The following is a 25462-nucleotide window of genomic DNA, read 5'->3' on the forward strand; positions in this document are numbered from 1 at the left end:
CCTGAAAGCCAGGAGAGACGCCTCGGGCGTTGGAGCTCCTGGGTGGCCCGGCAGCCGGCGCTCCCCCTCCTTCCAGATGACAATTTGTCGGGCACGAGCGGCATGGAGGTGGACGACCGCGTGTCGGCGCTGGAGCAGCGGCTGCAGCTGCAGGAAGACGAGCTGGCCGTCCTAAAGGCGGCGCTGGCGGATGCGCTGCGTCGCCTGCGGGCATGCGAAGAACAAGGCGCGGCGCTGCGTGCGAGGGGCACACCTAAGGGTCGGGCGCCCCCGCGCCTAGGCACCACCGCCTCGGGTATCCTGGTTAGGCTGGAGGGTTGAGACGGGGAGGGCCCGGCGCCTGGACCTCACACTCACTCTCTTCTGTCCTTCCAACCCCATCGATCCAGTGTGTCAGCTCTTGAAAGGCCTTCCCACCAGAGCACCCCTCAATGGCTCGGGACCCCCGCGGCGCGTGGGCGGCTATGCAACTTCCCCATCTTCCCCCAAGAAGGAGGCGAACTCCGGGCGCAGGTGAGGCACAGCAACCCGAATCCCCAGCCTCTGCGCCACTTTGTGAGATGGAAGATGTTCGTGTAGAGGAGAGATCCAAGTACCCAACTTCCAGTAGAGGGGTGCAGGGAGGCTCAGACCTGCAGGAGGCATTCTCCTGCTGGTCTTACAGGTTCTGACCCAGCACTGTGCTCTTTCCACAGTGGCCGCCGCTACTTGTCACCAGAGCGCCTCGCCTCCGTGCGTCGCGAGGACCCCCGCAGCCGCACCACATCTTCCAGCAGCAATTGCAGCGCCAAAAAGGAAGGGTAAGTATTGGGGCGGGGTCATGTCACCGAGGGTGGGGCCAGAACCCCAGACAGACAGGAGAATGGATGGAGAATTTAGAGTCAAGCTTCCGGTCACGGCCAGGAGATCATAATCTAAAGTGGGGTGAGCTAGTTCAGAACATTGCTTGAGCTGGTTTAGTCAAAATGGAAGGCCTGGAGGGGTGGAGCCAATGTTGAGGGGCGTGGTCCGAGCCTTAGGGACCGAACTGGAACACAGAATGCCGGCTGTCAGGGTCTTCTGGGTGAGCCGGAGAGGAAGTTGGGGAGGAGCCAGGCTCATGGGCGTGACCACTAAGGTAAAAGAGTCCCCTTAGAGTCTTGGGGGAGGAGTCAGGGCTGACACCCTAGAATTTATGCAGGGAATAGGGGAACCAGAGGGTGGAGTGTGGTTGGAATTTGAGGATGTGGCCAGAGTGATAGCCTGGACGGAATCAGAACCTCGGGTGAGAGAGTCAGAGGGGCTGGGACCAGGTGGGCACCTGCCAGATTTCGGGAGCCCGGCACCTAGTGAAATCAGGGGGAACTGTCAGGTGGAAATAGGCGTGACATGAAAGTTCGGAGAGCCATAGGGGGCGTGGTCCAACCTCAAGGGGTGGAGCCAACTTGGAGGACTTGAGAGAACTGATCACTGGGACTGGACCACATGAAAGTGGACGTGGCCAGACTGCCTGGTGGGGCTAGAGGAGAGTGGCTTAGGGGTTGGGGGAAGCTGTCCGTTATCTAGAGATTGAATCAACCCATGGGTAGGGTTGGGAGGAGACGGGTAAGGTCGCAACGTTGGGCGAGATCAATTCTTGAGAGGCGGGGCTGTGCTGAAGATTTGGCGGAGTCAAAATCTAAGGGGCGGAGTCACGACGTAGTGGGTGTGGTCAGAGTTTAGAGGCTGGGCTAAGGCAGGACCAGAATTAAAACCCTGAGTTCACTTCCACTGAAATAACTGCAACCGCATTATGTGTTAACTTGGCCTAGTGGCGCACGCCTGTAATTCCAGCTAGGATTACAAGTTCGAGGCCAGCCTCAGCAAACCCTATTTCAAAATCAAAAAAAAAAAAAAAAAAAGGTCTGGGGATGTAGCTCAGTGGTTAAACTCCCCTTGGGCTCAATCCCCAGTATTCCCCCCAAATTGTACTAAACACCACTCCACGTGCTTGCATGAATTAATTAATTTCATCTTCGCATCTGCTCGGGGAGGTGTAAGAACACTGACAACCCCCTCTTTAAACGAGGAACCCGTGCAGATGAGCAATAGGCAACTCAGTCACACCAATAAAAATAGTCAAAACTGGGGTCTGAGTTCAGGCAGGCGCGCTCCAGCGTTCGAGTTCTCAACCACTCTCCCTCACCCTCAAAAAAGAGGCTGGTATCGGGACTCCACAGGTCGGGATGTGGGACCCGGCGGCACCCGCGGGCTCCAGGGGTCGGCCGCGGAGGGCGGGGCAGGGTGCGGCGGCGCGGGCGCCTCCTAGGGCCGGAAGCGGCGGAGCCCGACCCGGCTCCACCCCCGGCCCCGAAGCTCCGCCAGCCGCCGCCATGAGTAGCTTTGGAGCCGGGTGAGACCCTCTCGCAGACCCCCTCCTCCCCGCGCTCCTGGGGCTTGGATCCCAGGCTGACCCTATCCCTGGGCCGCAGGTCCGAGCGCCTCACCCCTTTCGCCCGCCCACAGAGCGAGTGTGGAGACACGCCCCTTCCCTGCTTCTCTCGCTGCTTGAAGTTTGGGGAGATGGAGGGCTGGGGGTGGGGAGAGCTGGGGAGCACCGTGCTGTTTAAAAGGGAGGGGTCCCTGGTGACTCCCCTCTTCCAGGATTGCGTCCCTGCCACTTCGTGCTGTGTGATCTTTGGCGATCACTGCCTCTCTGGGCCTGTGTCTTAGGCTCTGCAAGATCAACCGAGCAAAGCACACGGCCTGCAGAGAGGCAGCGCTCCGCTCCTTACTCGCCCCCCGTTATTCGTCAGAGACCTCCAGCGAGCCGTGGGTGGGGGAGTAGCTCCTGATCTTTTCTGACCTGCCTACAAAAACAATTTTTTCTTCTTTTCTGCGTCCTTTCCTGACAGCAAAACCAAAGAAGTTATCTTCAGCGTGGGTGAGTGGCCAGAGCAGGAGGGGATTGCAGGGTGGCAGGCCAGAGCTGGAGGTCATGGGACCTGGCTCCTGGGTCTTTGCTTCTCTGGCCTCAGTTTCTCCACCAAAGGGGGTGGGAATAAGACTGGGGATGCTGTCCACCCTGACCTCTGGGGGTGTCTTGGCAGAGGATGGCTCCGTCAAAATGTTCCTGAGAGGCCGCCCTGTGCTCATGCTAATCCCGGACGACCTGGCACCCACCTACAGCCTGGACACCCGCTCAGAGCTGCCACCATGCCGGTTCAAGCTGGATTGGGTGTATCCTTTGGCTTTAACCCCTCTCTGGGTGCTAGGCGCCATCAGGGGGAGACAGAAGTCTCCGTTGGTGAAGGACTTCGGCACTTCAGTGGGACAGAGGGACAACAGTATTGAAACTGGGGCTTCCCAGGCCTCTGTAGCTGGGGGTGAGGAAGACCATGGCACCCAAGAGCAGAGGAAAGCAGGTCAGCCCAAAAGGACCTTTTCCGGTTCATTAGGATGGCAAATGTTTGCTAAGTGCTTTCCAGATGTTGGATCCTCTTCTACCTGTGGGGCAGGGCTTCTAAGTGCGGAGACAGAAGAGAACTCAGAAATCATGGATTAAATAAATAAGATCATTTCACTTAGGAATAAAAGTTGGGGACGCCATAACCTGGGGTCCTGTGGGGGGAGCACTGGGGGCTTCTCCGTGGCAGAAAGTACATTTGAGCTGAGAGCTGTACACAGGTCCAGGCAGAGGCCTCAGTATGTGAAGGACTCTGGCCATCGGGACCTTGATGTGTTTGAGAAACATAAAATGCTGGGAATGGACAGGAGCCTGGCTTTGGAGCCTGGTAGGAAATGGTTCAAATCCCAGCCCTGCCCTAGCTGGCTGTGAGACCCTGGATAAGTCGTCTTACCTCTCAGTGCTTCAGTTGCCTCTTCTGGAAAATAGGTTTCACCATCTCAGATTTATAGGACTGAAGTAATGTGGAAAAGTGCTGAGCTCATAGTTTGTGCCCTCTACACAGCGGTTGGTAAAATAATAGCTAGTCTTTATCAATCCCTTGTTGCATGACAGGCAAGGTTCTAAGTTCGCCCATGTATAAACACACTGGAGAAGATTTTTACAACTGGTGGCCCCAAGAGGGGACCACAGGCCTGTCCTGGGAAGTCAGAGCAGGTCTGAAGCAAGCGCTCTGACTCTGGGCCTGGAGCTTTTTCCAAAGAGCCCAGGGGCTTAGAATCCATGCTCCAGGAACCCAGTTCCTGCCTCCTTCTCCATGGGCCTTGGTTTCCTTTCCAGAGGCCTCTGGGTGCCCACAGACTTCTGCAGACAGCTGGAAATACCCCCAGGAATGCGGCCAAACCGTCCCGTCAGGAGGACTTGACAGACTTGAAAGTTGGCTAAGACTACAGGAGTCACTGTGGACCTCAGCTTGCCCGACTCCATGATGACTGCAGGCAGAGCGGCTTCTATGGGGCCAGGATGTGTGCTCATTTTGAACATCTAGGACAGAAGGTTGGGGACACAGCAGTGACCACTAACAGTGGCCACCTGCCCTGCTGGAATTCACAGTCTAGTGGGGAATGAACTTATTGGCAGTGACAACCCAGAGTGCCCGAGCCCTGATGAGGTAAGGACAGAGGGAGTCAGCCTGGAGCCAGGGAGGGCTTCCCGGAGGAGGAAGTACAGATGTGAACAGAACAGCCCTGTCTCAGTGCCATGGGCCTCCCTGGACAGTTATGACATAAACCAGATTGTCACCAAGTGCGGTGAGTCCAGCGAGGACCTGAGCCAGAGAGCAGCTCTGAGGAGGTGATAGCCGCGAAGGCTGTGGAAGAGTGGACCAGGCAAGGGAAAGGTTAATGCCCGGGCCTGGAGGGCAGGAGGTCATGACTTTGGCATTTTAAGGAACTCCAAGGTCAGAGAGCAAGGAAGGCAGCAGCCCTGAGGAGACTGGGAGGGGCCCTGGGAGACCACAGTCTTCAACAGGGGGAGACAGTGAACTCATGGTTGTCCACAGGGTGCCAGGTCCTGACCTAGGCACAGCGGACACTCAGTGAGCAACACAGACAGATCTCAGCCCTCCTGGAGAGTCACTCTAGATGATGACGTGGAGTGCAGAGTGCATTGGAGATGGGGAGAGGGTGGGTGGCGTTGCAGGAAGACCCTCTGTAGGAGCTGACGGTTGAGCTGAGACTGAGGGGACGGAGAACTGAAGGAGAAGGGTACCCAGGTTGTGGGATCGGCAAGTGCAAAGGTCCTGAGGTGAGAACAGGGAAGAAGCTAGTGTGAGTGGAACTGGGCATGTGGGAGGGGAGCAAGGAATTGGGGCCCAACTGGGCCAGGCCTGGACCTTTTTTTTTTTTTCTTATACTGGGGATTGACCCCAGGGGTGCTTGACCACTGAGCCACATGGCCAGCCCTTTGTATTTGAGACAGAGCCTTGCTAGGTTGCTTAGGGTCTTGCTAAGTTGCTGATACTAGCCCCAAATTTGTGATCCTCTTACCTCAGTCTCCCAAACCACTGGGATTACAGGTGTGTGCTGCCGTGCCTGGCTGTTATGGGTTTTCATAGGATTCCTGTTGTGGATTCAGGGGGGTGGCTCTTTATTTTCCATGCGCCAATTGCTACAAACTTGGTGACTTAAAATAACAGAAAATTTTTTTTTTTTTTTTTTTCTGACAGTTCTAGAGCCCAGAGTCCAAAATCAAGGTATTGGCAGGGGGCCCACACCCCTTCCAGAAGGTTTGGGAAAAATCTGTCCCTTGTTACCTCTTGGCTTCAGGTGGCTGCCAGCCATCCTTGGGCTCCTGGGCTTGTAGCCTCCTCACCTCAACCTCATCTTCACGTTGCTGCCTTCCACCCCCTCCCCCATATCTCTGTTTTCCCCTCTGTGCCTTACAAGGACACTTGTTGGATTTAAGGTCCACCTAACACCCAGATGATCTCATCCAGAAATACCTAATTACATCTGCAAAGACCCATTTTTCCATATAAGGTCATAATCACAGGTTCCAGGGGCTAAATACCAGGCCTATTTTTTGGGGGGAGACCATCATTGAGCTCATTGCAGGGGTGGGAGTGGAGGCAGGAGAACCAGATCCCGCTGACCCTGGGTCCGGGGCCAGCACACGGCGCATGCGCTCCTTAACAGGCTAAGCTATGGCTACCGTGGCCGCGACTGCAGGGCCAACCTTCACCTGCTGCCCACGGGGGAGATCGTGTACTTCGTGGCCTCCGTGGCCGTGCTGTACAGCGTGGAGGAGCAGAGGCAGCGGCACTACCTGGGACACAATGACGACATCAAATGGTGAGCGGCTCAGGGCGGAGGTCAGCCCCACCCGCTCCTGGGCCTCTTTCCACACCGCTGCCTCCTGCCTCCACCGAGTGGGGCCGGGCAGAGCCATTCTGCAAGCTGCCAGCGGCCCTGAGGCAGGTTTCAGTGGAGAAATGTAGATGGATGATTAATATTTCAAGGGTGGGTGACTTCATTCAATGCCTGGATTTTTTTTTTTTTTCTCTTCTTTTGAAAAGCCCAAACTGATACAGCGGTCGGAGGTTTGGAGCCCGGAGGCGGCCCCCTTAAATCTTCCTGTTTTCCTGGCCACTATTTTTAGTCTGGACCTGAGCCCCCTGGGGCATTGGAGTTACAGACTCAGGCCTGAGTCTCCCTTCTAATATCCCTTTATTGCTTTTGAAGGACTAAATCAATGTTTATCGACTACATAACTCAATTAATTAGTTTGCGGAATGCGTAGCCAGGCATGGTGACTGTGGCCTGCTGCAGGAGGGTCCTGGTCCCTGGGAGCCCTTATGTCTGTCCATTTGTCCCCTCTCCCCTCAGCCTGGCTGTCCACCCGGATATGGTCACCATCGCCACAGGACAGGTGGCAGGCACTACCAAGGAGGGGAAGGTAATGGAGCCCAGGGAGCCAGGGGGGGAGAGGGTGGGACACAGCCAGGGCCCCCAGGTAACAGGCCTCTCTCTCTACCCTGCAGCTGCTGCCACCCCATGTGCGCATCTGGGACTCGGTATCCCTGTCCACCTTACACGTGCTGGGCCTGGGGGTGTTTGACCGAGCTGTGTGCTGTGTGGGCTTCTCCAAATCTGTAAGTCCTTTGCCCACCCTGAGCCACCTCAAGGGCAGGTCAAGGGCCTGTACCTTCCTGCCTGCTCCCTGCCCCATGGAGGACTAGCCCCCAGTATGATGTCCCCGAGGTGGGCCACAAATGCCAGTCTCTGGGACCCAGAGGCTGCCCAGTTCCCTATCTTTAGGCAAGCACGCAGCCTGGTTTGCTGCAGACCCTCGGCGTCTCCCTGTAGATCAGGTGGTGCCTGTTCTCATTCTCTGGAGGATATGACCTCTTGGCCATTTTGGGCCTAGTGTGGCTCCTTGGTGCCCAGATAAGCCCAGAAAGCAAGAGTAAGCCCTGAGGAATTTGTTGAGCAACTGGACATTCCCATAATGCCCAAACATGTGAGGGATGGACTTTTTTAAAGTCATATTTTACATTTTTATCATAACTTTCAGAAGCATTGCTCTGCGATGGACTGGGGAGTGAAAAACAAGCCTTCCCCCCACAGATAGGTTAAGATTTCTTGAGGCCCAAGGACACATTTCAAAGTTTCAGAACAGAAAAGCTCTACTGAGGCCAAAACATGACTGGGGGGTAGAGGGAAGACCCCAAAACTCTACGCAACTCTGTCAGTGCAAAATTAACAAGAGGTACAGAAAAAACCGACTTATACCAACCGTCCTAATGGTTGGATTTCACACATGTAAAGTCCTGCCGTTTGCAAACACACTTTAGATGGTATCAGCCAGGAGTCCCTGCTCTGCATGCGGGCTGCAGGGAAATCCAAGCTAGGGATCAGTCATTTCAAAAGGCCAATTATAAAAACCCTTTGAGGGACTGAGTGGCAGAGCACCTGCCCAGTGTGCAGGAGGCCCTGGGTTCAATCTGCAACACCACAAAGATAATTTTCGGGTCCCTAATGGGGGAGTATTTTAGTGTGTCTCATGCATGGGCCGGGGCCTTAGAGAGACTAAAACAGGCCTGCGAATGCCCCAGGGTCACCCTGACCTGCCTGTCCCCCTCTGTAGAATGGAGGCAGCCTGCTGTGTGCTGTGGACGAGTCCAACGATCACATGCTCTCCGTGTGGGACTGGGCCAAGGAGGCCAAGGTGGTGGATAGCAAGGTGGGGAGACCATTACCCCCTCCCCTGGGTGCCCCTAGGGGACATGTCCATCCTGGGAGTTAGGACTTTGGCATCAGGTAAATTTATGTCTAAGGCCTGACTTTGCCATTTGCTGGTCATGTGACTTTGAGCAAGGGACTTCCCCTCTTTGAGCCTCAGTGGCCTCATCTGTAGAATGGAGATAAAGGTAGCATCCTCCTCCCAGGGCCCTAGTGAGGAAGTTGGGACACTGTGTGGGTGGAGCAGGCCCCCACAGAGGGCAGTATGAGATGGCCCCCGACTAGGAGAGGTCCTGTCGTGCCCAAGATGGACCTTGATTGGCATCTGTGGGCAATGCCTATTTTGTAGGTGACTCATGACAGGGAGAGAGATACTTGCCCATGGTTACCTGCCCAGGTTGGGGGCAGGAAAACTGGGTTCAAGATTGGGCTTGCTGCCTGGGGAAGGCGATATGGTCGAGAGGCTGAGCTCTGGAGTCAGCCTGAGTGAGTTGGATTCCAGATACATATCTAGCTGTGCGGCATTAGGCAAGCAGCTTGCCCTCTCTGATCCTCATGTCTTCATCTGTAATGGGGGTTGGGGTGCTAGTAGATCTTGTCCCCCAGAGTGCTCTGAGGATTGAATGAGTTAGTGGATGGAGCTTAGAAAAGTGCTTAGTTCAGGGCAGAGGCTCTCAAAGTGTCAGCCAGGAAGATGAGAATGCTTCTCGGCCTGGTCCTGCCTCCTGCACTTGAGTTTGCCATACAGGGAAGGTAGGGGCAAGTGGGTACGCACCGCACAGCCCTCACAGCTGTGTGGGGAGCTCCTGTGGGGGTGGGATGGTTCCCCTGGAGGCTGCGAGATGTTCATTCGGAGTCTTCCCCACCCCACAAAGTGCTCCAACGAGGCTGTGCTGGTGGCCACCTTCCACCCCACCGACCCCAGCCTGCTTATCACCTGCGGGAAATCCCACGTCTACTTCTGGACCCTGGAGGGCGGCAGCCTGAGCAAGCGGCAGGGCCTCTTTGAGGTGAGTGCCAGAGGTGCAGGGACCAGCTGGCCCTGAGAGGCAGGCAGGGTACCCAGGCAGACACCCCGACAGCCCCGAGGGTCCCAGAGGCTTGGAAGTTCAGGGATGCTGAGCTCTTGCAGGAGGGGTCTCCAGACCATGGCGGGTGGGGTGGGGGCTCTTAACGCTGGAGCCATGAGGATTCAATGGGACGGGGAACATAATGGCTCCTAGGGGACAGTAAATGCTCCATAAACGGGTCCTATGCTAAGAGACACAAGCTGAGACTGAGCAGGAAGCAGAAGGCCTGGGGGGGGGGGGGGAGGATGGGGGGCCAGAGGGAGCACTCTGAGGACATCGGGCACAGCTGGAGACGTGGAGAAGAAGGTGGGCAGAGGCAGGAGGGGACCCAGAGGAGGCAGGACAGGCAGGAGGCCGGACAGATTGCAGACAGAGATGGGGAGACCGGTCAGGGAGCGGAATGGGAGGCAGGAAGGGGCCCAGGTGCACAAGGGAGTCCATGCGGTCATTACTCCAGAGACCTGAGCACTTCCAGGTGGGCGATGGGATACCCCGCCCGGGATCGCACACCCAGAAGCATAGTGGGGACCCTGGGGACCGCAGTTCTGGATGTAGGTGACCTCCCTGCCTCAGCCACACTCTGACACCTCCCCCTCTTTCTCCCCCTTAGAAACACGAGAAACCAAAGTACGTGTTGTGCGTGACCTTTTTGGAGGGTGGTGACGTGGTCACTGGAGACTCCGGGGGGAACCTCTATGTCTGGGGCAAAGGTCAGTATCACCCCATCTGTGTGTCCCCAACCCGGTTCCCCGTCACCCTGTGCTCTGCCTCCTTTCTTTAACCCTGCTCATGGGGAATGAGCGACATGGTGGGGGGAAGCCTTTCCGTCCAGTCCAGCGCCCTCCGAGGCTCAGCCCCGAGAGCCCACCTCCAGGAATCTCACAGATTCCCCCGGCCTCGTCCTCCGAAAATCCCATATGAGGGGCCAAGTCTGAACCTTGAACTCAGTTGTAGATGGAGGCGTGAATGGATGCCCCGGTGGGTGGGTGGATGGGTGGGTGCACAGAGGCTTTGTCCCAGTCTGCGGATCAGTGGATGAATGAAGGGGTCGTCCCAGGGAACGAGTGGAAGGATGAGTAGGTGCGTCTATGGATCGACTCGAAAGGCGGGTGCTTGGGAGTCCACGGCCATATCACCCCGAATGCGCCTGATCCTGTCTGAACATTCAGATAAATGAGTGGCCCTCGCGCTAGTGGACAGGCGTGTTAATGAGTGACTTGGCCTCCTCCCAGACGGTGTGTCTGTAAAATGGTGCAGGAATGTGTGGGTGCCTGGATGGCCGTTCAGCCCTTGGACGAGGGTGTTGAAGCAGATTGTTCCGGGGCAGGGGATGTGGCACAGTGGGACGGCGCTTGCCTGGAACTCTCAAGGCCTCGGTTCCACGCCAGAACCACAAAAACAAGAACAAAATAAGAGCGTAGATGTTCCAGGGGGCAAGGTGCTATCCGCCTGTAACCTCAGCCACCCGGGAGGCTGAAATGGGAGGATTTTTTGGGGAGGATGGGGTAGGGATTGAACCCAGGGCCTCTTAACCACTGAGCCACACCCCAGCCCTTTTTAGGTTTATTTTGGGCAGGTCTTACCAACTTGTCCAGGCTGGCTTGGAACTCAGGATCCTCCAGCCTCAGCCTCCCAAGTAGCTGGGATTACAGGTGTGCATCACTGTGCCTGGTCAAAAAAAATTTTAATTAATCAATGAGTTGTCCTGGTCAGGGTTCAAGGGGTGAATGAAAGTTTGTCTGGCTAAATGGGTGAACAAAAGAATGAATGGGTTATCACTGTCAGTGGAAAACATGACAGAAGCAAGTTTTTGGCCTGGGTGCATTTGCTTTTCCATACATTATACTTTTCATTTAGGACTGTGCTGAAAACTATTCACATTTCACAGATGAAAACAATAGGCTGAGAGAAGTGCAGCGACCCAGCAGATGGCCGAGCTGGGCAGCCAGGGCACTTGGTCTCTAAGGTTCCTCCCTTTTCTATTCCATCTGTCACTCTGCTCTGCTCTTGGCCTATAGGAGATGGGCCTGAACCAGGCATTGCTCTGTGACCTCGGGTAAAGTCTTTTCCTCTCTGAGCTTCAGATTGCCTGTCTGTAAGCCAACTGAGAGACAAGGATTATCTTCAAGTGCCACTTCTGCTGACTTGGGGGTTCTTGGTCCCTGGTGCGGTTACCCCATCAGGGCTGTGCAACGGGAGGGAAGTTGGTTTAGGAGCTGGGACAGCCTGGGTTCAGGTCCCAGAGGAGTAGTGTGCACTCTGTGTGGCCTTGGGAGAGTCATATCCTCCTAGGACTCAGTTGCCACCTCTATAAAATGGGTACAATACCACTACCTCCCTATAGCGTTATTCTGAATTTCCCAATGGAGTCTGGTACATCTGCACACCTCCAGGCCCATCACTAGGCCTGTCCTGCAGAGATTCCAAGTTGATGGATGGGTGGAAGAGGAGACACCCCTGAGGCTTGGGGGACAGGGAAGAGCTGGGTGTCCTTCCTTCCCCACCACAGCCTCCTCCCTGGTCTCAAGCCTTACCCCCTCCAGTTCAGATTGTTCCAGAAACAAATGCAAAATGTGACCTGCCTCCCCTCCAGAGCTCCCTCATGCTCTGCCCTGCCTCCTCCTGTCCCTGTCCTGATGCTCTGGCTTTTGTGGGTATGCGCAGTCCCGCCAGACTTCTCCCAGGTCCCTAGATAGTGCCTGCTCTCGCTGCTCTCTGCCTTCATAACACAAGGCTGCTCTTCCCGTCTGGAACGTTTCTTTTGTCCCAGCAACTTCCACTCAGCCTTGAGGTCTTTGCTCAGCCAGCACTAACCAGTCCACTGATTGGCAGTGGGTCCATCTCCGCTACTGAACTGAGATGGGAACTGGGTGGGTGAGGGGTGGATGGGTAGCTCAGTAGGCAGACCGGCGGCTGGATGGATGAGAATGAAGGATGGAGGGAGGGTAGAAGGAAGGGTGGATGGACCGGTAGACGGGTCAGTGATGACGAGGTGGGAGGTGGGTCAGTGCGTAGATGGTGGCTAGGTGGTTGGATGGACAGACGGGCAGATAGGCGAGTGGATGACAGCGGGTAGGCACCAGAGTCCACGGGCGGCAGGTGGGTTGTGAGTGGTGGTGGGGGGGATGGAAAGCTGGAGAACTGGCGGGAGTTTTTTTAAGTCCCTCTCGGGTCAGCCCAGGGCAGCTTCCCCGCTGCGTCGCCCCTGCAGGTGGAAACCGCATCACACAGGCAGTGCTGGGTGCGCACGATGGCGGCGTGTTCGGGCTCTGCGCCCTGCGGGATGGGACGCTGGTGTCCGGAGGGGGCCGCGATCGGCGGCTGGTCCTCTGGGGCTCTGACTACAGCAAGCTGCAGGAGGTGGAGGTGAGGAGGGGGGCGCACGGGGGCGGCGCGGAGGCCACACCGAGCAGGGCTCCTGGAGCAGCATACCCCCACCATGCGTCCTACGCCATCTGCCCACTCAGGTCCCTGAGGACTTCGGCCCTGTGCGCACCGTGGCAGAAGGCCGGGGGGACACGCTGTACGTGGGGACCACCCGCAACTCCATCCTGCAGGGCTCCCTGCACACCGGCTTCTCGCTGCTCGTGCAGGTGAGCGCCTCCCTCCGCGGCTGTGGCTCTGGTCCTCCCTCCAGTGTCCCCTCATCTGACCGCCCGTCCCTTCTCCTATAGCCTGACAAACTTCACCTACCGTCCTTTGACCTGTCCCCCCTCACAAACTCACCCCGCCCTGGCCCTGACCCAGGACTCCCCAGAACCACCTGCGATACAGCTGCCAAAGGTACCCAGCACCCCGACGCAACCGCTGCCACCTGCCCTTATGATTGGGGGTGGCATCTTCCTGTCTGGTTAGTAAGTTCCCTGGCAGTTGTCACACCGTCACAAAAGCCACACACCTGCTGTGGTTCCAGGATGCGGCCCTCCTGGGATCTGATTTCTTCTTGCAGCTCAAATGGCCATTCCTTCCTTTCTGGGGTGCCACACCCCTGCCCCACCCAACTGAAAACCCTCATCCCAGGAGGCAGTATAGTAGAGTGGTTAGGAGCATGAATTCTGGGGGGGACTGCCTGGGTATGAATCACAGCCCCATTCATTAGCTGTGTGATATTGGACAAGTGAGTAACCTCTCTGTGTGTCTGTAAAATGAGGAGAATAACAGAAGCAAATGCATAGGGTTTGGAAGGATTCTGTGAGTCACTTCATATGCAGCATTTAGAATGGTGCCTGATGCAGAGTAAGTGCTCCCAGGGTCTTGACCAACCTTCCTCCTTGTTTAGGGGTCCCCCCATCCTTCACCTATTCCCTGAATTTTCCCACAGATAGTCTAGCTGAATTCTGTGCTGCTGCATTTAGGTCCCCCTCTGGCCTTGGTTTCCATATGAAGAAAATGAAAGAAAGCAAGGGCTGCAAGAATTTTTCTAGATGTCCCAAGGCCAGAAGGACTCTAGAAACCTCTAATAATACTACTTATGTTAGCTATTATAATTATTAATATGTGTGAATATAACTAATTGTGTGATTATCAGTTATCAACCATGTCAATTATTACCATTATGATTATTGTCATCATTAATAACACTTATGTTTTATGTGATTAATAATAATAATAATATAGCTACTCCCATTTCATGGGCTGGGCACAGCTCTGAGCTAGACTTAGTTTTTTTTTTAAGTTGTTTTGTTTTTTTAGTTGGACACAATACCTTTATGTTATTCATTCATTTTTATGCGGTGCTGAAATCAGACCCAGTGCCTTGCACATGCTGGGCAACCGCTCTGCCACTGAGCCCCAGCCCAGCCCCATCCATGACCTGAGTGAACTCAGTAACACCCGCTGTGAGGCACACAGAGATTGGCCCCATTTTACAGAAGATAAAACTGAGACTCAAGGAGAAGTCCCCCCCTCGATGACTGGCTACCAGTTAGTAGGACAGGGCTGAGGTCCCCAGGCTGGGACCCTCCATGAGGCCTGGGCTCTGGGTGGCTCCAGGAGGACTTCAGGAGGCCCTTCCCAGGCCCATGGAGCTGGAGCCCCGGGTGTGTCCAAGGTGGGTGCAGCTGGAGGTGCCAGGCTCTGAGCTCCACTCTCTCCTGCCTCCTGTTGGGCAAAGAGAAAGGTAGAGGCCTGGGAGAAGGGGGCAGGATTCACCCCAAGTCACACTGGGGCAGGAGTCATCTGGTTATGGGGGAAGGTCGTGCTGGGGAAAGGTCTCCCTGAGTCACCTGGACAGGGTGAGCTGCTGGGCTGGTCCAACACTCCTTCCTGGCACCAGGTGTGGGTATGGAAGGCCAGGATCCCAGTCTGCATTGTTCTCTCTCTCTTTCCTGCAGGGCCATGTGGAAGAGCTGTGGGGCCTGGCCACACACCCCACCCGTGCACAGTTTGTGACCTGCGGGCAGGATAAGCTGGTGCATCTGTGGAGCTCAGAGTCTCATCAGCCACTATGGAGCAGGCTCATAGAGGTGAGGGGACAGGGGACCGGATAGACCCTTCTACCAGAACCCCCCATTCCACACCTCATGGCTCAGTGCATTGGGGAGAGACCACACAGGTCTCTTTAAGCGGAGGGTATTTAATGTAGGGATTGGGTGCTTACAGACTCCCTCTGGTGAGGCTGGAGAAGCCAGTTCTGGATGGAATGAAGCCCAGAGCTGACGAAGGGAAACTGGCAACAGTCAGAACAGTGGGGAGTCAGCAGTCATGAGCTCAAGATCATGTTGGGGGCCAGGCCTGGTGGCGCACGCTTGTAATCCGAGCAACTCAGAAGACCTAGGCAGCCAGCCTCAGCAATTTAGCAAGGCTGTAACAACCTAGTGACACCCTGTTTCAAATTTTTAAAAAGGGTTGGGGATGTGGCTCAGTGGTTAGCACTCTTGGGTTCAATCCCTGGTACCAAAAAAAAAAAACTGTCGAGACGGGGTGCGGCTCAGTGGTAGAACTCTCGCCTCACCTTCAGTAATCCCTGGGTTCGGTCCCCAGGACTGCAGAACCACACCAGACCAAACCAGGAACATTCTGTCATCACTCCAAGAGCTGGGAAGCTGCCACCAGCCCCCTGCAGCTGGTGACTCCAGAGCTAACCTGTCCTTGATAACCACTGGCCACCCATAGCTATTCCAACTTAAACTGATTAAAAGTGCAAATAAAATTAAACTTAATTCCTTAGTTGCATTAGTCACATTTCAAGAGCTTGGTCACCTCATATGGTTAGTGGCTACCATATTGGAAAGAGCAAGAAAGAACATCTCTGGGGCTGGGATTGTGGCTCAGTGGTAGAGTGCTTGTCTAGCGCGTGCGAGGCCCTGAGTTCGATCCTCAGTATCTCATAAAAATAAATAAATAAAATAACGATATTGTGTCCAATGACAATTAAGAAATAAATATTAAAAAAAAAAAAGAACATCTCTGCTGCCACAAGGTCCTTTTGGACTGTATCATGTTAGATCTACTCAGTGCAGGCTAGATTAGCCAAAAACAGATATGCTCTGTTCCTGCCTTTCAGTGTGCTCAAGGCGAGTGACTGCACCTGGGGTATTAGTACAGCAAATCCCATTGCTTTCATGACCCAACTGGTCAGCAGCATGGCAGAAGAAGAACTCTGCCTTCTGCCTTTCAGAACCTGCAAAAATGCAATGGATTAGCTGGACATGGTGGTTCATACCTGTAATCCAGGGACTCAGGAGGCTGAGGCAGGAGGATCACAAGTTCAAGGCTAGCACCAGCAATTTAGAGAGACCCTCAGAGATTTAGAAAGACCCTGTCTCAAAATAAAAAAATAAAGGGCTGGGGTCGTAGCTCAGTGTAGAGTGCTCATCTAGCATGTGCAAGCCCCTGGGTTCGATCCTCGGTACTACATAAAAATAAATAAATAAAATGAAAGGTATTATGTCCATCTACAACTAAAAAAATTAAAAATAAAAAGGATATAGCTCTATGGTAAAGCACCCCTGAGGTTCAATCCTCAGACCCCCACAAAAAAAGAGCAATGGATTGTCAGACCCAAATCTTAGCTGAATTCTACCTGCAAATGATTTGGAAACGCCGTTTTTTAGCTCCCTGCTTATGCAGGATGAGAAGACATGAAGAAGGAAGGAGGTCAGCTCACTGTATCCCCAACACTGTCCTGTGAGGCTTTTCTTCTAGAATCCTTCCAGGGTTTCCATGGTCCTGAAAAACTGTGCCCTTAGAACTGCTGGGAGTGGAGGATAACGTATACCCTGTCATTGTTAGGAACGTGTAATATAATCTTCATCTCGGCTATCTTAATCGAGCACCTACTATATGCCAAGCCCTCCCCCAAACCTTTCAGGGCAGTAGGGATGATAGATCCCCACTTAGAAACAGGTTCAGAAAAGCAAAATTACTTGCCCAACGTCATGGTGTAGTTGTAGGCGTAGCTAATCTTGATTGAGAGCTTAGTGTAGGCCATCTTATTTACTAGCTTGCCATTTTAAGGACTTTACAGCTTTTTATAATGATTCTGGAAAGTGTGTATTGGTGATCTCTATTTGCCAGATGAAGAAGTCAAGGCTTGGACAGGGAAAGTTATTTGGTGTCACTCACAGACAGTGTTGGAGTCACAGAGTGAACTACAGATCTACCTTGACTCCATGCTGCTTTTTTGCCCATGAATCAACCAAATGTCCCCTAAATAAAAATTATAACAGCCCATGCTGATAAAGATGTGGGGAAACAGGCACTCAGACACAACTGGTGGTAAGCTGATATACTTTTATGGAAGGCAAGTTGGCATTATACATCAAAAACCTTAAAAATATGAGAACCTTTTGTCCTAACAGTCCCACCTCTAGGAACTCACCTAAGGAAGTCTCCTTGGATGAATAAAAGCTGTGGGAATTTAGAACAGGAGGAAAAAAGGATCAGGAGTCAGCAGTGACGGGAGGAATGTTTTCTGCCCGGGCTGCGTGCTCTAGGAAGGGGAATGGTTTCCAGGGCATCTGGCGCAGTGGGTCCTGGAAGGCAGGAAAGGGAGGTGAGAACCCTCATGTCAGGCTGAGGCCACCAGTGGTCGCAGGACTCCAACTCTGAGCCCTGCCTTTTCTCTTCCTTCTCAGGACCCTGCGCGCTCAGCTGGCTTCCATCCCAGTGGCTCTGTCCTAGCGGTGGGCACAGTGACTGGCAGGTAAAGCTGAACATTTGGGGAGGCTTCTCCTGACCGAGAGCCCCACACCCTTATCTTCTACCCAAAGTCCATAGACATGTTAATTAGGCGCTCCCTACATTCTTTTGGAGTCAGCCTTTCCTACATCTCTGCTGGGCCCTCTGATCCCTCCCTGGACCCCACGCATTGCTGTCCCTCTGCACCATCAGCTCACCCCTCCCCTACCATGTCTTCTCCTTAAAGATGGCTGCTGCTGGACACCGAGACCCATGACCTGGTGGCTATCCATACAGATGGCAATGAACAGATCTCAGTGGTCAGCTTCTCCCCAGGTAAGGCGCTGCCCTGGGACCCTGGAGAGGCAGGCCTGGGGACACAGGCTCAGTGTTAGAGAAGCAGGTGGAGCAGGTGGAGCCAGTGCCTCCTAACTTGGAAGGGATGATAGTGGGTGGGGCCTGGGACTGTCGAGGAGGGGCTGAATCTGGGAGAGGAGGGGGCAGAGCCTGGGTTCCTCCTCATAGCCCCTCCCCTCCCCCAGACGGGGCGTACCTGGCCGTGGGCTCCCACGACAACTTGGTGTACGTGTACACGGTGGACCAGGGCGGCCGCAAGGTCAGCCGCCTGGGCAAGTGCTCGGTGAGTGGGCAGTGGCCCCAGCCTGCGCCGCCACCCCGCCCACAGGGTGCAGAATTAACCACTTTTCTACCCCAAGGGATCACAGCTTCAGCTCTCAACTGACTTTGCCCGGACCACCTCCAGGAGCCTTAGCCCGCCAGCGCACCCCTCCTGTCTTCTGAGCTCTCCCCCTCGTGTGGCCCCGCCCCAAGTCCCGCCCCAAACCCGCCCCCTTTGTGGCCCCGCCCCTCAGTCCTCTGCGAAACGTCTGTGTGGTCCCACCCCCTGCATTCGAAGTCCACGGATCTAGCTCTGCCCACTTAATCCTAATTGGCGTTGTCTTCTAAGCGCATTTTGTCAGCCCCGCCCATTGGAGTATGGCCCCGCCCACGGCGGTCTGACCCCGCCTCCCACGCTCGGGAGCCCATATCCCTCTCTGGCCCCTTGTGTTCTCACCCTCCCTCTGTATTTTGCCCTTCCTACTCTAATTGTGCCCCCTGTCCCTGGTTCTGCCCTCTCCCTCTCTGACCGCCCCTTGCGTCCCCCACAGGGACACTCCAGTTTTATCACCCACCTGGACTGGGCCCAGGACAGCAGCTGCTTTGTTACCAACTCCGGAGACTACGAGATTCTGTACTGTGAGTTCCCTGGGACCCAGCGTCCTTCCTTCCTCGGCCTGTTGGTTCGCGTGTGTGATTCGCATAGGTCTCCAGCGGGTAGGAGGCGAGTTCTGCGGCGGGTAGGAGGCAGGGGCTTCGGGTCTCTCTCTGGCTGTCATTCAGGGGACGTTGTGATTTGGAACTCAGGAGCCCCTGCATTGGATTTCCTCTCTGATTGGATGGGCAGGTGCAGGTCTTTAAGCAGATGTCCCTGCTCTGGCTTTGAGGGGTCTGAACCCAGAGTCTAGCCCTCGGCCTGTCCAGAGAGGAGGCATGAGCCAGGGACCTTGGCCTGGTCTGAGTGCCCACTGTCTGTGAAGTGGATGGGTTTGGCCACAGTTCTTCTGCCCTGAACACCTCCTAAAATTTCTCCCCAGGGGACCCGGCCACCTGTAGGCAGATCACCAATGCAGACACCATGAGGAATGTGGAATGGGACACAGCTACGTGTGTCCTAGGGTTTGGGGTGTTTGGTAAGTTGTGGAAAAGGAGGGTCCCACTGAGGACAGGAGGCCCAAGAAGCAGGCCAGACTGGTGCTTCCCCTGCCTCCTGTGGGCTACCTCCTTTCCCTTGTGTGGGCAGTGTTTGTGTAAAATGAAAGGGCAGAGTGAGCTGAGACCAGATGGGTGGTAGCCCTGGACCAGAGAGAGCCTCCCCGCCAGCGCCCTGGCCCCCTGTTCATTTAGACCCTGATGCAGTCCATAGGGACTGCCTGAGCACCTCTGGGCTGACCCTGGCCTGGGCAGTGACCGCAGCAGCCTCAGCCCTGCTCTCCTGAGCTCACAATCCAGTGAAGGAGACACACTTGTCTTCAGACGGGGATCACCCGGATTAGGTAGTGCTGCAAACTGAACTGGGGTGGGGCGGTGGCTAGTCTGAGGGGGTTGGAGAGGGCTTCATGGAGGAAGAGACAGTTGAGCTAGGACCTGGAGGACGGAGAGGAGGTGGGAGATGGAGAACAGTCTGTAGGCAGGGCACAGCATGTGCAGAAGCCCAAAGGTGACGGAGAACTTGACACTGGAGAAACACAGGAAGGTAGAGCAGCTAAATCGTTGCGGAGTTCAAGGGGAGCATTGCTGAGGGATGAGGGAGGAGCAGTGGGTGGGGCTGGGCAGAGCCCAGAGGGTCAAGGTCCTGAGACCACCAGGGAGCCATGGAAAGATTTTGAGCTTGTAGAGGGACAGAGTCAGATTTGTCCCTTCAAAAGATAATTTGACTCCAATCCTCGATAGAGACCGTGTATATGGGTAGAGGATAAGGGGGTAGAGGATAATGGTGGGGGGGGGGCTGCTGTTCTTGGGAGTCCCTGGCCCCAGCTGACATCTTACCACTGCTCCCCATCTTGTCCAAAGGGATCTGGTCAGAGGGGGCTGATGGCACTGACATCAACGCCGTGGCCCGTTCCCATGATGGCAAGTTGCTGGCTTCGGCTGATGACTTTGGCAAGGTCCACCTGTTCAGCTACCCCTGCTGTCAGCCCCGAGTGAGTCCCTCTGGGTTCCATGGGGCCTGGGGTAGCAAACAGAGTTGGGGGGAAGATTCAGCAGGTTCTGAGTTGCCAAGAATGGCCTCTGAATTTGCTATCCTCCTGCCTCAGCCTCCCATGTAGCTGGGATTAAGGCTTGTGTCACCCACCTGGTTAAAGGGCCCTTCTTAACCTGAAAGTCAGTGAACTTTAGGGCTGAAGATGTGGCTCTTTAAGGTTCTGAGCATCTGTAGTTCTGGCATCTTTGGTTTTTTTCTCCTTGTTAACTCAACAAATAATGAGCACCTACTTTGTGCCTGGGCAAAGGGGATATATCACTGAGCAAGACAACACGGTCACAGCCCTTATGAAGCTGACAGCCTAAGTGGCATGATGGTCCCAACATGATGCTCTAGGTTATTTAGATTTCCCAGCAGTCCTAGGACGAGGACCAAACCCCAGCCCCACAGGGCCAAACAGGTAGTGAGAGTGATGGCTTGAGGCCGGGGAGCTGCTTACTCCCCAGTTTTAATGAGAAGCTGGTTCTCTGCAGCTGCGTCTTACATGGTTTTAAAAGAGGCCAGAAATCAGGATTTTAATTTGAATTCTCTCAATTTTCCAATAATGTCCACAACTATGTTTCTAAAAACACTGAGTCACATTCAACTCATCCACAAGCCACCAGCAGCTAACCCGTGTCTAATCTAAGACCGGACATCGTTACTTTTTATGTTCACTGGCCCTAAGAAAAAATCTTGTTCCAAAATTTTATTAGGAAATTTTCACACATAAAAGCAGAGAAAATAGAACAGTGATCTCTCCTGGAACTAGTACTCTTGTTCCGCTATTATCAGATTTGGCATAGTTGTTTCTTCTTTTTCTTCTTTTTTAACATTTTTTTAGTTGTAGATGGGCACAATGCCTTTATTTAATTAATTATTTTTTTTAACTTTTTTTAAAAATATTTTTTATTATTTTTTTTTTAGTTTTAGGTGGACATAATATCTTTATTTTATTGGTATGTGGTGCTGAGAATCGAACCCAGTGCCTCATGCATGCCAGACGAGCGCGCTACCACTTGAGCCACATCCCCAGCCCCAATTTATTTATTTTTAATCGAAGCTGAAGTTTGAACCCAGTGCTTCACACAAGCCAGGCAAGCGCTTCTACCACTGAGCTACAGGCCCTGCCCTGTTTGTTTCTTCTTTTTCTTTGTTTGTTTCTTCTTTTTCTTTCTTTCTCCCCCACAATTTTTTTTTTTTTTTTTTTAGGGATCAAACCCAGAGCCTTGTGTCTGAGGAATACATGTTACACACTGAGCTGAACCCCTGGCACCAGCATTCATTAATTTCTTTTTTAATACTTTTTTTAGTTGTTAATGGGCCTTTATTTTATTCATTATTTATATGCAGTACTGAGAATGGAACCTAGTGCCTCACACACGTGAGGCAAGTGCCCTCCCCTGAGCCACAATCCCAGCCCCTCATTAATTTCTTTTAATATTTTTTTTAGTTGGAGATGGACACACACCTTTATTTTATTTATTTATTTTTATGTGGTGCTGAGGATCAAACCCAGTGCCTCACATGTGAGAGGCAAGCGCTCTACCACTGAGCCACAATCCCAGCCCTTATTAATTTCTTAATGTAATCAAATACCCAGTTCCATATTAAAATAGTTATCCCATGGGGCTGGGATTGTGGCTTAGTGGTAGATCACTTGTCTAGCACGTGCGAGGCCCTGGGTTCGATCCTCAGCACCACATAAAAATAAAATGAATACAATAAAGATATTGTGTCCAGTTACAACTAAAAAATAAATATTAAAAAATATTTAAAAAATAAATAAATTAATTAAATAAAATAGTTATCCCAAAATAACATTCCACAGTTTTTTGCTTTGTTTTGTTAAATTAGTATCCAAGCTGGGTACAGTGGAACTGTAATCACAGCAACTCTGGAGGCTGAGGCAGAAGGATCACAAGTTCAAGGCCAGCCTCAGCAACTTAGTGAGACCCTGTCTCAAAATAAAAATAAAAGGGGGTGTGTGGTGCTGGTAGCTCAGTGGTAGATGCCCTTGGGTTCAATCCCTGGTGCCGGGAATAAAAAAAAAAGAAAGAAAATGCTGGCTCCAAATATAGCATTTGCTAGAGTCTTGTTCTCTTTGTGAACAGTCTTCTGTACTCTCATGTTTATTTTTATGCCATTAACTTACTGGAGAAACCAGTATCGTTTCCCATTGATTTCTTATTAAAAAATAAATTAATGAATGCTGGGGCCAGGGGTTTAGCTCAGTGTGTAATTATAGGAAGGGTTATTGGTTCTAATTATAGGAAGAGAAAGGGGTTGGGGACAGGAAGACTGCAGGTGGCACTGCCCCCTCTGACTTTTTGTCCACTTCTTCTTCCCCTATAACAGGCTCTCGGCCACAAATATGGTGGACACAGCAGCCATGTGACGAATGTGGCCTTCTTGTGGGATGACAGTGTAGCCCTAACCACAGGGGGCAAGGACACCAGCGTGCTGCAGTGGCGGGTGGTGTGAACCCGGGGTCCCAGGGACGTGGGGCCGGGGTAGAATCAGGTGGCAGGGCTGGGACTCTATTTTCGGGAGATGTCTATTGCCGAGTAGAATAATATATACCCAGAGTTCGTCTATAGCAGAGGGGGTTATGGGGGCGGGGGTGAACTGACAGAAGTCTCTATTTATCGGGGTGGGAAGAGGGGTCACAGTGCTTTGCCGCCATTGGTGTTTGGTTTGAGGTGTTTTTTTAAGTTTATTCTTTTATATCATCCAAAAATAAAGATACATGCACTGAGCCATGGTGTGTCGGTCTGTGTATTTGATGTGCGCATAAATTGTCATGAGTGTGTGTGGGTATTTATTGCACAGTGTGAGTGAAGGACTGTTATTATTTCGGCCTGTATTGGATACAAATGGCAGAAGTCATCTTGCTCTGTCTTGGGCCAAAAAAGAACATGGTTGGCCCACATAGCCAAATAAGGAAGGGCAAGCGTGCCTCTAGATTTCAGAGCGATCAAGTCAGCATTTATCTTTGGGACCAGCATTCTCTCCACAACAGAAACATGGCCCCCAGTAGCTTCTAAGCTAAGATCAACCAGCTTTGAGCCCCAAGTCCAAACTTTCCACGGAGTTACTGTGATTGGCTCATCTAAAGGTCAGTCAATATGGCCCCCAGAGTGGTCTACTGTGAAGGGTTCCTGTTGGGGAAAGAACCAGCCCTGGACATGATTACAGCCTGGTAGGTGAGATTGTCTAAAAACAAGGGAGACTTCCTCTGACCCACAGGGTTGGACTGGGAGATGGAGTTTTTTTTCTAGGAAGTGAGCTAAAGACCAAATAGATGTCTAGGAGATGAGGGGCTAGGATTGTGAGTTGCAAGGAACAGAAACCTGATACCATCCAGCATGACTGATAACAGGAGTTGCCAGATCATGGAACTGCAGAGTCCATGCAGGAGGGGCCCAGATGGATTCAGGGGGCTCAAATGTGATCACTGGGTATCCTCCTCTTGGGGATTTCTCAGCTTGGTATCTGTGCAACCTGGAGCAAGCTTTTTTGTTTTGGTGATGGTCATTGAACCCAGGACTCTCAAATGCTAAATATATGCTTCATCACTGAGCTATACCCACAGCTTCTAGATTTTTTTTACTCAACTTTTTTATTTTTTCATTTTATTTTTGTGTGGACTGGGGATCAAACTCAGGGCTTCACATATGCTAGGCAAACGCTCTACCACTAAACTGCTTTCCCAGCCAAAGTTTTTATTTTTTTTTCTCAATACTGGGGTTTGGGGTGGGGGGCTCTACCACTGAAGTACAATTTCAAGCCCCTTTAAAAATTTTTTTTCTTTTTGGTGGTTGTGGTGCTGGGGATTAAACCCAGGGCCTCAGGCATGCAAGGCAAGCACTCTATTAACTGAGCTATATCCCTAGCCCCCTTTTGCGATTTTGAAACAGGGAGCCAGGTGTGGTGGTACATGTCTGTAATCAGTGGCTGGAGAGGCTGAGGCAAGAGGATCAAGAGTTCAAAGCCAACCTCAGCAGCTTAGCGAGGCACTTAGCCACTCAGTGAGATCCTGTCTCTAAAATAAAATAAAATACAAAAAAGGTCTGGAGATGTGGCTCAGTGGTTAAACAACCCTGGGTTCAATCCCTGGTACCAAAAAAAAAAAAAAAAAAATGTTTTTTTGGAAACAGGATCTACGTAGCTGAGGCTGGCCAGGAGGAATTCCCCATCCTCCTGTCTCAGCCACCAGAGTTGCTGGAATTGTAGGTGTGCCACCATGTTTAGTATTACTTTAACTTTCTTTCTTTTTTCTTTTCTTCCTTTTTTTTTTTTTTTTTTTTTTTTTGGTACCAGGGATTGAATCCAGGGGCACTTAACCACTGAGCAACAACCCCCAAACCCTTTTTGTTTATTTTCAGACAGATCCTCACTGGGTCACTTACAGTCTTGCTAAATTGCTGAGGCTGGCTTTGAACATGGGATCCTCCCATCTCAACTCCCAAAGCCGCTGGGATTACAGGCGTGGGCCACTGGGCCCAGCTCCCACTTTAACTTTCTATTGGTGTTTAGCACATATGTTGAGAAGGGCACACCTCATGTGTGTAGAGTCTGCTGAATTTTTACTAACTTAGTACATAATGCCCTGGCTCCCAGATGGAAAAACAACACCCCCAGCTCCCCCAGAAGTCCTTTTGCACCCCCTCCTAGTAATTACCCCTCTCCCAATACTGCTAGCCTGCTACCCTGCCTATTCACACCATAGAATAGTTTAAAACACTTTTTATTTATTCATTTATTTAAAAAAAATTTTTTTTCAGTGCTGGGATAGAACCCAGGGCCTGGAGCATGCTAGGCAAGCCCTTGCCACTTAGCCACATCCCCAGCCCCATTTATGTTTTAGAAAATTGAAGTTGGCACGCTTTCTGCAAAGGGCCAGATAGTAACTATTTTTGCCTTGTCAGCCAACCCAGTCTGTCACCACTAACTGATGTGGTGGGAAACAAACCCAGACTGGATTCAGGGATGAGCTGGGCTCCTTCCAGATAAAAGTATTTATGGATACTGAAATTTGAATTTCTCATAATTTTCACTTGTCACAAAATAGTAATGTTTAGATTTCTTTGGAATCACTTAAAAATAAAAATAAAATAAAATTTAAAAATAAAAACAAACTTGTGAGCCATGCAAAACCAGGCCACAGATAGGACCTGGCCCATGGTGGCACTTTGCCTACCTTTGCTTTAAATAGATGGAACCGTTCAGTGTGAACTCTTTGGGGTCCTCCTTCCTTTTTTGAGCAATTTTCTTGAGCTTTTAGGGCCTCAGTTTCCCTGTTTTAGATGGGATTAAAAGTACTTGTGTTGGGCTGGGGTTGTGGCTCAGTGGTAGAGCG

General features: G+C 52.4%; 1 protein-coding gene across 7 annotated transcripts; it reads left to right on the plus strand.

Moving 5' to 3' along the window:
* On the plus strand, positions 1–22858 carry Eml2 (EMAP like 2). Of its 7 annotated transcripts, none has more exons than XM_071605187.1 (21): positions 1–295; positions 390–513; positions 696–800; positions 2874–2902; positions 3069–3198; positions 6067–6216; positions 6751–6820; positions 6906–7016; positions 8012–8107; positions 8982–9116; positions 9787–9886; positions 12388–12542; positions 12644–12769; positions 14510–14641; positions 17255–17322; positions 17545–17633; positions 17840–17937; positions 18467–18554; positions 18953–19048; positions 19929–20059; positions 22459–22858. In XM_071605187.1, the coding sequence occupies exons 1-21, from the start codon at positions 103–105 to the stop codon at positions 22582–22584; spliced, it is 2352 nt and encodes a 783-aa protein (XP_071461288.1). In that variant the 5' UTR covers positions 1–102; the 3' UTR covers positions 22585–22858. The 7 variants fall into 7 exon arrangements, 4 of the variants coding, with proteins under 4 accessions (XP_071461288.1, XP_071461287.1, XP_071461289.1 ...); XR_011705394.1 differs by lacking the exon at positions 22459–22858 and adding an exon at positions 19263–19411 and having other exon boundaries at positions 28–295; positions 19929–20019; XR_011705395.1 differs by lacking the exons at positions 17840–17937; positions 22459–22858 and having other exon boundaries at positions 27–295; positions 19929–20018.
* The last annotated feature ends 2604 nt before the right edge of the window (positions 22859–25462 follow it).

The sequence above is a fragment of the Marmota flaviventris genome, chromosome 18, assembly GCF_047511675.1.
Source record: "Marmota flaviventris isolate mMarFla1 chromosome 18, mMarFla1.hap1, whole genome shotgun sequence".
In the NCBI taxonomy this organism is placed as follows: domain Eukaryota; kingdom Metazoa; phylum Chordata; class Mammalia; order Rodentia; family Sciuridae; genus Marmota; species Marmota flaviventris.

Coding starts and splice junctions, on each gene's coding strand:
- Eml2 (XM_071605187.1), top strand. CDS start 103: ATGGAGGTGGACGACCGCGTGTCGGCGCTGGAGCAGCGGCTGCAGCTG. Junction 514..695: donor GAGGCGAACTCCGGGCGCAG/GTGAGGCACAGC, acceptor CTCTTTCCACAG/TGGCCGCCGCTACTTGTCAC. Junction 2,903..3,068: donor AGAAGTTATCTTCAGCGTGG/GTGAGTGGCCAG, acceptor GTGTCTTGGCAG/AGGATGGCTCCGTCAAAATG.